This window comes from Anopheles aquasalis, chromosome 3, assembly GCF_943734665.1.
Source record: "Anopheles aquasalis chromosome 3, idAnoAquaMG_Q_19, whole genome shotgun sequence".
NCBI classification, from domain to species: domain Eukaryota; kingdom Metazoa; phylum Arthropoda; class Insecta; order Diptera; family Culicidae; genus Anopheles; species Anopheles aquasalis.
In genome coordinates, this window is record NC_064878.1 from 9,937,501 (window position 1) to 9,947,500 (window position 10,000).

The 10,000-nt window shown below is 48.2% G+C and overlaps 4 protein-coding genes across 4 annotated transcripts in view; 2 read left to right on the forward strand and 2 right to left on the reverse strand.

Moving 5' to 3' along the window:
• The window catches only part of LOC126577749 (uncharacterized), a 7,990-nt gene extending 2,632 nt beyond the window's left edge, over positions 1 to 5,358 (reverse strand). The window contains exon 1 of the mRNA XM_050239624.1: positions 4,388 to 5,358. Within this exon, the coding sequence (XP_050095581.1) occupies positions 4,388 to 4,949 (562 nt within the window). The 5' untranslated portion in view covers positions 4,950 to 5,358. The remainder of the gene's footprint in view (positions 1 to 4,387) is intronic.
• A 561-nt stretch (positions 5,359 to 5,919) lies between these two features.
• LOC126579243 (snake venom serine protease 2C-like) lies at positions 5,920 to 7,100 on the reverse strand. The gene is made up of 3 exons (XM_050242654.1): positions 6,604 to 7,100; positions 6,217 to 6,500; positions 5,920 to 6,134 (listed from the first exon to the last, which is right to left on the reverse strand). The coding sequence occupies exons 1-3, from the start codon at positions 6,831 to 6,833 to the stop codon at positions 5,920 to 5,922; spliced, it is 729 nt and encodes a 242-aa protein (XP_050098611.1). The 5' UTR covers positions 6,834 to 7,100.
• Positions 7,101 to 7,519: 419 nt separating this feature from the next.
• Positions 7,520 to 9,113, forward strand: LOC126575783 (chymotrypsinogen A-like). The gene is made up of 4 exons (XM_050236649.1): positions 7,520 to 7,841; positions 7,918 to 8,156; positions 8,256 to 8,530; positions 8,607 to 9,113. The coding sequence occupies exons 1-4, from the start codon at positions 7,611 to 7,613 to the stop codon at positions 8,996 to 8,998; spliced, it is 1,137 nt and encodes a 378-aa protein (XP_050092606.1). The 5' UTR covers positions 7,520 to 7,610; the 3' UTR covers positions 8,999 to 9,113.
• Positions 9,114 to 9,295: 182 nt separating this feature from the next.
• LOC126575108 (probable prefoldin subunit 6) overlaps positions 9,296 to 10,000 on the forward strand; it is a 982-nt gene continuing 277 nt past the window's right edge. The window contains exons 1-4 of the mRNA XM_050235650.1: positions 9,296 to 9,371; positions 9,470 to 9,650; positions 9,724 to 9,824; positions 9,899 to 10,000. The exon at positions 9,899 to 10,000 is cut by the window's right edge and continues 277 nt beyond it. Of these exons, the coding sequence (XP_050091607.1) occupies positions 9,578 to 9,650; positions 9,724 to 9,824; positions 9,899 to 10,000 (276 nt within the window). The 5' untranslated portion in view covers positions 9,296 to 9,371; positions 9,470 to 9,577. The remainder of the gene's footprint in view (positions 9,372 to 9,469; positions 9,651 to 9,723; positions 9,825 to 9,898) is intronic.

Here is a 10,000-nt window from a genome sequence, read left to right on the forward strand (position 1 = left end):
AGAGGAATCGGTGTATGGATCCGAAACGAGAAATCACGTTTCGCGAACGAACGAGTCCGGTTCATGCTTCCAGTATGCTGAGGCCCCGAAAAAAAAAACGGGTTGTCCCGTTTGCGAACGGTACACACAATAGAGGAATCCGAAATCCGGACCCGAAAATCAGAAGCATCCCTTTTCTGTGACAAACCGGCTCCTTTCTTCGTTCTTCGAGAAGCGTTCTTCTCGCTTCGTCTGCCTCTGCTCTGCTGTCTCTCTAACATCGATCATGACCGACAACATCCGAGCAATGCCAGGTATTAAGATCCGGCAACAGGAGCAGAGGAGAGAGAAAAGAATCAAACGAATTGCCAGTTTCCACCAGATTGTTTTCAACATAGAGCCCAGGTTCTTCCACGTGTTCCCTTTTTATGCTGCACCAGCATCATTTCGTTTTTGCTAATCTCACCCGTTTGCCTATGCTGTTATGCGTGTGTCCCACGGACCACGGGCCACGGGTGCTCTGTTCGAACAACCAAATCGCTAGGTAGGTAACAGGAGATTCCCCTTCCTCGTTTGCCGCAGCACAACGACGCAGCGCTGCAGCACACACAGATGCAAGAACTCGGGACCAATCGAGGTTCTTTTGTTAAAAAGTGAACCTTTTCCTTACCTGCGCTGCTGCTGCTGCTGCTGCTGCAAAAAGAAAAAGGAGCTCAGGATTGTCTTATTGTCTTCGCGATAAGACGATTCCTAGCATCATTGGCGTGCGTGGAAACGGGATAGCTAGCAAGCGGATCGGCGATTCCTTTCCAGCAGAAATGCCACTCGGAAAAGAAGAAGAACCCCAACTCGGGAACCCGTTCCTGGCTCACGTGCAGAATACGACCGAAAAGGAGGCAGGGGCAATATGATGCTCGCGTGATCCGGTGGCTTGGCTTCTTCGGGCGGTCCGCGGGGTGTCTTGACCGAAATTCGATGGCACGCAAGCACGGAACACGTGCACAATCCCCTGTGTGTGCCTGGCGTATTGCGCAAGCGTAATCAAATCGCTCCGGAAGCCACACGAGGGCTCTGGCTCGCCCTAGCAGCACCAGCAAACCAGATGCTCTAGCACCCTAATTCCCACCCCATTCAGAAGGGGCTGGATCCGTTTTTTTTTTATCGTTTCGCTCTTCACGTGACCCTTTTTTAATCCTTTGTGTGCCTGGCGGCGGTGATGATGCCGATGCCGATGCCGATGCTGCTCCCTACAGGCATGTGCTTTAAACTGCGCGCTTCTCAGTGAGCCGATATCGGTATTCACAATTACGCATCACGGATTGGAAGCATTCACCAATAAGAATCGATGGAATTTGCAGCGCTGGAATGGGATATTTAAGCACGGCTATTTATAAGAACAACTTCGAAGCCTTCGTCTGTCGTCCTCTTTGAGCCTCAAAATATGCCACAAACGAGAACGTTCTTGGGAGAACGTCAGAAACGACCGAATGGCGGCCTGAAAATGGAAGGAAAAAAGGCTGATAAAGTCGTCTACAGAGCGATAAATCAAGAAAATGGCCATGGAAAGCATGGAGAGTTCCAGGTGAAAACGGGAGGTTCGCTACATTGTCCGTGCGAAAATGATCTGCCCGTCGATCGCGATTGGAGCTTCCAGCAACCGCAGCCTTCTTCCATAAGCCTTCGCGTTCTCCATTTTGGAGCTACCCCTTCTCTTTGGCGGTAGTTGGGGTTGGAAACCTAATCAAAATCAATTTAAACCGCCCAATTTAAAAAACCTCGCTCTCTTCTACTGCTCTCGCCAATCGCGGATACGGATGGGCGACGACCGTCGTAATGTGAATGACCAGCAAACGGGCGAGCTTTTCTTCAGCTTCTTAAGATGCTCGAGATGCCTCCCCAAGTCCAAGGGGATTCGGATCATTAATCATTAAATGCGATTGTGCCGGATATATAACACAACCGAGTGCATGCCAAACGCTCCCAGATAGCCAGCCAGCCTGCTAGGGGGTGGTGATGATTTTGTGAATTTTCCTAGAACGAAAGAAATCCAGTAAGATAATGCTGGCAGACGTTATGATCTCACGAGAAATTGGCTCGAGAGCTTTCAAAGTCAAGGTTTCCACAGAACCATGCGGGCAAAGATCTCGATCTCGATCAGTAAGTAGTGGAGCACTTCACCGAAGCCCAAGAGAAAATGGAGGATCGCAGGGGAAGGGGTGGTCAAGGTGGGGGGTTCGTGAACCGTGGTCGATTTCTCGCTTCTCAGCCAGCTGGGAAGTGGGATCCATTTTCAGGCCCGTGTGCTGGGGGCTGTCTGGGTGCAAATCGAAGGCGAATCGAAGTAATGACGGTAATCATTATACACACCGGAGCGGTATCCGCCGGAACGGCATCCATTGCTCATCCAGACCTTAGAAACCGGGCGAGCCCGGGGCCCCTGCCCCTTAATGGTGCATGATCGATCGAGTGTTTTTTCGAGTGTTCAATGTCCGACATCCGGCCAAATTTGCTTCCCCTTTTTTTTCTGTTCCAATTAGGCTTAGCTCATCTCAATCCTTGCAGTCGGTTGTGTTCGATCGTTTGCTGGTGCTTTACTATGATCAGCAAAAAGTATCCCTAAAATGAAGCCTTCCCTCGTGACATCAGTGTATCAGGTGGGACCTGTCGTTGCGTTCCTAGTCCAAGCGTGTCAAGTGCTACGGTAGAGAAGGGATTCCTATACGGCCGAACAAGTGCATGGCACCGTCCCAGACATCCGATCTTGCAATGTCCTTAGGGGATATGTGTCTTCTGGATTCTGGATGCTTCCCTCAGAAGGCCATTGCCGAGAAGATACAAGTGTCGACCGTATACGGCGCCGTAGATGTCGGACACGAAGATCCAAACCAAAAGGGAGTGAGCGAAGAAACCGAACAAAACCCTGAGGATCGTGAAAAATGGCGGAAGAATTAAAAATCAGCAGCAACAGCACAGACACCAAAGAAGGAGGTAGAGGGCGAAGCTCGAGAAAGAAGTGGAATGGAAGGAAAGAAGGCCTTCTGGCACTAGAGAAAGAGTGGAAAAAAGAGGCGAGAAAAGAGCCGAAGAGTTGCGCACCGCCTCGGAACTGCTATTTAAGCCATTTAATGAAACCGCTGAGCCATGCCGGCAAGTTGCGTTGCGAAGAAGGCGATCATGGCGAAGACCAAGCGAAGCTTCCTTGCCTGCCTGCGTGCGTGCGTGCATCCGTGCGACCGATTGTCGCAGCCATCGATCGATGGAAGAAAGAGGTAAAGTTTGGTGCACGCCAGCATCAAAAGCACAAACATACCTGGGAGCCACCATTGGGGTCCGCGTCAACGCTACGTTCTTGAGCTACACAACGCTCGTGTGTTTGTGACGCTCTCTGTCTCTCTCTCTCTGTAACAAACACACGGGGAACAATCGAGTTTCCATCTCTCTTTCGCCACGCATTCTTCGATCGCACACACAGCCAACCGTTTGGCCATCGAGAGGCGCCCGCCCGGTTTGCGCAAACAGCCCAACCCCGTCTGCTTTGCTTTCTTATGCCATTTCTTTGCGCAAAGACTGCGAAGATGAGGTGAAGCTTTTAAATAGCAGGCCTCGCTACGGCCACCACCACCTGTGACGTCGTACTCCAGCAGCCAGCTTAACTATGCGGTGAGCCCCCGGAATCGCTATGATGATGATGATGATGATGGCAGACCCAGAAAAGAAAGGAAATTATTTCATACAGCATCATTATTAAGTGTTGCCGCCCCACCACACCGATTCGGCAGTGCAAGCACTGCAAGCAAGGGTTCACTGCCGCCACTGTGCCGCAACCGAGAGAAATGGGTCCCAAATTTGGTTTTGCAGCCGGCACCTGGCCCAGACCCGAAACCCGAACAGCTTTCAGTCCGGTGGGGAGGTTGGGCGCAGCTGTCGGTGTGGAGCTCAGGTGGCTCAGGTGGCCGTTCTTAAAGTCACGCATCGTCACCGCCACCGACCGCAGGGTACAGGGCGTTCCACCACAGTGGGATCGCTCTTGTAACGCCCGAGGGAAGAATGTAGCTCAGGAAGGGAATTTCACACTAAGCGGTACCAGCGGCAGGTGCGTCGAAGGTAGGGCGCACCTTCCGAAAACGCTAAAAAACATCCAAGAAATAACGATGGAAAACCCCCCCTCCCATCGAAGAAGCTGCGTGCGCTTCCACAATCCACACACTAAGGGGAACCTTTTAAACGGCGGATCAACCGGGTGGACCAAACCTCAGTCAGCGAGAAACTGATTCCTTCGATTTTGGCGCTTCCCTCGAGCGACAATTTGCATTTAAAATCGCGTTCTCAGTCGCCAAGTGCTAAAAATGAAAGAAAAAAAAACGGAACGGAACGGAACAAACGGAAAAAGAAGGCAACCGGCGCTTACCTGTGTGCGTACGGAGGTGAGCCTGCAATGATTTCTCCCTCGGAAACACCCGATTGCAGTACCGGCATTTAATAGCGGACGGAGAAATCGATCCTTCGACCATGAGCGTCGTCAGTGCCTCGGAGCGGGGCCGGCCCCGCTTGTTTTCCGATTTTTCGGCAGAACCGCCGCCCGATGAGCTCCAGGTTTTCGGCGTGCCGGTGCCGGTGTGGCCACCGTTGAAGCTGCGGTTCAGCAGCCCATCCGGCGAGCCACAGCTAGAGGATGGGCTGGTCGCTTCACTCAGCCAACTAGATGAATTATTCCAGAGTGGTTGCTGATGCTGCCCCTGCTGCTGTTGTGTTGAGCTGGATGCTGATGCCACGGTTACGGTCGTGGTCGTCGTCGGTGCCAGCGCGTCGAAATTACCAAACGGTGACGGCGAATCGAGTGGAGGCGATCCGATGCCCATCGACGACGGTGGCGGAGGCGTACTCAGATAATTGTGACACTGTGGTAGCATCGTTTTTAGGCGTTTTGGGGTATTAACCGCCATAATCGGTTCCGTTGCCGTGGTTGCCATCGAACACGGGGTGGGAGGCGGATGACCATCGGACGGTACACACTTCACAGCACCGGCGGAAGCACTTTTTTCCTCTGCTTTTTTCTGGCGTTAACAACAAAACCAGCACCTTTTGCACTTTATGCTCTTACGGAATTCGCGCACTACAAGAGAATCCACCTTTCAGGGACACACTTCACCACATAATCACCCCGGGAAGGAGCGTCAACCGCACACCAGAACCAGAATCACGAATGCACGCACGCACGCAAGCGCGTCCCTTTTCTTTGCGTGTTGATCCGCTTGCGCACTTTATGTTAACTTCGCTCGCGCCATGTTATGGTGAAGCAGCACCAGATTAACCGTAAAATGCTGGAATTCATTTTCTGAGGGGCACTTTGCTGAAACGATTTGCCGACACCAGGAAAACCACGCAACTTGTCAAAAGGAAAATTAATAATAAAAAATGAAGCACGAACGCAACAACCTCAAACCCATTGGCACACCGAGTGCGAGATGTGGACAAAATCACGGCCAGTGCAAAATCGCCAAGCGAAGTTAAATTACTAGTGCCAACTTTCTCGTTTAATATTTCATCAAATAAAAACCCAATTTTAGTCGGTGAAATTAAGAAAATTTGAGAAATAACAGGAGATAAGGAAATATATTAAGGCTGAAAATAACTATTTTATCGACCATCACTGTAACCTGTGTGCCTTGGTGTGCGTGTCATACCACTTCTCCTTTTTCCAGATGTTGCCGATTTAGACAGAGCAACATTTTGCAGATTTATTTTAATATTTTAGAATGAAAAATAACACGTTTTTCTTTTAAATTTTTTGTTGTCTAATCCAAAAGTTCCAGTGCCACTAAAACCTCCCACGAAGCGCTTGTTTAAATAAGGCTGAAAATCTAAAACATTCCTCTAGTAGAAAGAGTTCACAGTACAATAGATTTTTATTTGAACGCTATTTGTCTGTTGATTCGTGGCTCAATCTTTAATTGTTTCTGGTTCCTCTCTACCCTCTGGTAGAACACTGAGTATCCAATCCACATACTCCATGAGTGGTGTTGCATCGCGCTTCACCCTTTTTCGATCACAGTCCACAGGATGATTGGCGACTCCGACGACATGATACCGCTTTTCGTTGTCCAAAACAACGATTGGAGCCCCCGAATATCCGCATGCCTCCTGTATTCCGTTTGCTATTAATAGACGTGCAAAAGAATTCAAACAGACATTTTTAGCTCACCTGGTGTCATCTAATCGTTAGTGCCATTGACTTACTTGTGTCGTAGATACGCGGCCGTAAGATATGCCTCTTCTCTATCTGAGTATCCTCATCTGTTGCGTTGAGCGGAAGACAAATCGGATAAATCCCAATGTTGGGGTATCGCAATATTGAATCCTTATTCAGGTTCGTCTCGATAACTGCTACGTTGAAAATGTTCGTACTCGAATTGAAACCTGGGTGTTTCCACAATTGAAGACCACTAGCCTTCAGACAGTGATCATGTTCTAAACATTGAGGCAGCTCACGCACCGGAACTTGTCCAAAATACAGTGTGATTCTACAAGAAGCAGTAGGGAAATACCGCGGTAACACACGTGGGAATCCTTCACGAGGCAGATGATAATCTGTCGCGCTAGCGATTGAGCGAAACATTTACTTACTCGTGTGGCTCTACTTCATTGACACAATGAGCCGCCGTCAGAACAAAGACGCTGTTGATCAAAGTGCCAACGCATCTGCGGTAGAAGTGTCCTGTTCCCAATAACACTGTCCATCCGAATGGGCTGTTATCCGTCGTCGGTTTTTGACCACAAGATTTAGGGACGTAGTGTTCAACTTTGTCCCGCTTGAGCTTCGTGAAACAGCATATCATGGAATGGATACCAACCATCGTTTCGATCGTTTCAGATGTATGGGTACATGCCGATTACAATGCCCGAAAGTTGTTTATTTCCGTTAACGAGAAAACCTGGTTTGATTTGAACGATTCTGAAACCTCTCTACAACTTGATAAAGGAACACATAGTCCTTCCTTTCCAAAACTATCAGAGCAGGTTTGCCATTCACTAGCAATAGCTCTGCAAAGAAGCAGAGCTAGGACGAATGGTATTATTCCAGCTATTCTATTCATCACGTACTAACTGCTTTGCCCGTAGTCCCAACGTTTTCCGGCGTTACTTCTACCAATGTCTAGCACTCGACTGAGGCCTTGTTTTGCATGATCCCATAAATAGTCCCCATGCAAACAAGCTGGAAATTCGGAACCGTTTGGCAGCGATAAGTAAACAGCTAATCGTGCTAATAACCGATACGCCCCTTTTTCAGCTTGCTACTGAGCCACTCAAAAAGCTGGAGATCATTTTTTTTACTTTCGATAGGAGGAAAAACAGACATAACTCTCCACCTACCTACAAAACTTTCGGTTACTGTCCATCAGGAGGAGGCTTCAAGCGATAGGAGAATAAAACAGAATCCTTTTCAATTCGGTACAAAAAAGCATCCTAGAACTTGGCATTCTTGGATTGGCTCTGCAATTGCCTCCCACATTGCGTTCTCGTTTCGCAACACTTCTGATAAGAGCGAGCGCGACAACATAGCGCCTATTTATACTGAAAAGTGTCGAGAGTAGCCACGCATAGTCAGTCTAGTGCTTGTGCCAAGAAGAACCATGATCGTGAGCAGATCTATCGGCGTTTTGATCGGTGTTTCGACGCTGGCCACGGTAGTGTGGGGATTGGCGTGTCGCACACCCTCCGATACTCTCGGAAAATGCGTTGAACTACAAGAGTGCTCCAAGTGGAACCAAATTTTAGATCGGTCAAATGCAAATCCGTACATATCCATATCAGAGTTTAAACTTTTGAACGAAGCATTAGGGGCATGCGCTGATTCGGATGGAGTAAGTACTGTGTTATTATCAAATATCGTTTCTGCTACATTATTCAGTTTACAATGATTAATTTTATTTTATTTAGCCCAGCCAAAAGAAGCTGTGCTGCGCTGAGGAAGATATCTTCCAGAAGAGAGTCGATATCGAGCCCATATGCCTATCCGGTGCTTCGGATGCTATACGATCAGAAAATACATCCTTTGGAGTATTCTTGTACATTAACGGCCGAGTAAACACTCACATGAAGCGATGCGTCGGGAGTTTAATCAGAGCAGATTATGTGCTTACGTCGGCTCACTGTGTGCACAAAGTAGCAAGCGAAAAGTAAGTAGTTAATAGTAGTATTAATTAAACAGTAGTAGTAAACCGTTTGTCTTTCCTCGTGCCTATTACATTGGATCGATTTGTATTAATCTCACGCAGTATCGAAGCGTATGTTAATGCGAAATACGTGTACAACGAAGAAAGTGGTACTGTTGCCCACGGCGTAAAACCTTCTCGCGTAGAATCTGTTATCATCCATAAAGAGTATAACCCACCCCAGCTTGGTTTCGACGTAGCATTGCTACGTCTTAAGGAGAGAGTGGATCTGCATTCCCCGGGCTCCCCGTATCCCATCTGCATCCCCACAGCAAAGGAACACTACGCATCGGGCAATAGTATCCTGCATTCATTCGGTTGGGGGGCGAACTCTGAGGGTAACGATTGTATAAACCAATTGAATTGTCTATGTGTACTTATATTGGCTAGTAAATGTATTTCCTCCCATTGTAGGTGTTTTTAGTGACATCAAACTATCGGTGACGTTGCAGAGGATCTGGGATCTGGCCGTTTGTGCATCCTATGGCGGACGACTAAAGGTGACGTCAGAAGTGCTAAGAAAATCAGGTCACACCAATCCGATTTGCACCATCGGCATCTCGGGTCATAATTTGTTCGAGGGCTACTCTGGCGCGCCTCTTATGTATCGAAAGAATGGTGCATGGTTTCTTCTGGGCACGGTTGGAAAACCGTTGAATCCAGCCGAAACAAGGGGAAAGAAAACTCCAAATCGCGTCCTTTCTACTTCTGTACAAACCCATGTGGCATGGATAAATGAAGTTTTGGAAAGTCAAGGAAGCCCGGAAGGTATAGCAGCAATGGATTTAAGGATAAATCCACTTTGATTCGATCGACACTATTGAATTGACAAAGTCGTTCTTTTGGAAACAGCATGTAACCGACAAGTCCTAATTATGCTCCAATAAAAAAGAAAAGCCCGAGGCCCATGCCTCTGGAATATTGTGGGAATATTTTGAAAAGAACGCCCTGCATCTGGTATCCCGGAAAAATGGTAAAATGCACGATCAGCCGCAGAGCGATTAGTTTGTGGTCCTTTTTCATAGGGCCACAGTGATCCTATGAAAAAAAAGCTTTAACAGGTCACTTGGGGGGCATTTTCCGTTTTCCCAAACTCTGCGCAAACGGAGCACCCTGTAGTTGTTTTGCTCTCCGGTTTGAGGTTGGAGTTTCGTTCCGAGTTCAAAAATTGCTGCAAAAGTGAGTTTTTCTTCACACTTTTCAACCATTTCGTGCGCAATATTAACAAATTCAAGTGCTCTTCCACTCTCGTTTGTCGTTCTCGTTGGAAAATTCAGCCCGGAAAGTACAGGATCACAAAAAACCTGTGATTTCGGCTTCCGTGAAGTGTGCAGCAGAATTTTCCCTTAGAATTTCCTCGCTTTCCCTGAACAACAGCTCCCCAAATGGACAAGGAAGTCGCAGTTCTGCAGCGCAAGCTGGAAGCTGAGCTGAAAAACTTCAAAGATTCACAGAAAGGTAAGCCTTCAGCGCCGCCCACACCGCCCCCGAATCGGCATAAACTTTGTGTCATTTTTGGCTCCTTTTATAGAATTCTCGAAGCTCGTGCAAACACAGCGGCAGCTCGACGGTCAGTACCTTGAGAATAAGAGCATTTTGGAGGAGCTGCAGCTTCTGAAACCGACCAATACGGTAAGCATCGAACGTTGGGGGTTTTATTGGCCAGTTGGGGCAGCAGATGTTAAACCTTTGCTGCGCTTTTGCAGGTGTACAAGCTGTACGGTCCGGTGCTGGTGAAGCAGGAGCTCGACGACAGCAAACAGAACGTCTCGAAGCGCATCGAGTATATTACAAAGGAGCTGAAACGC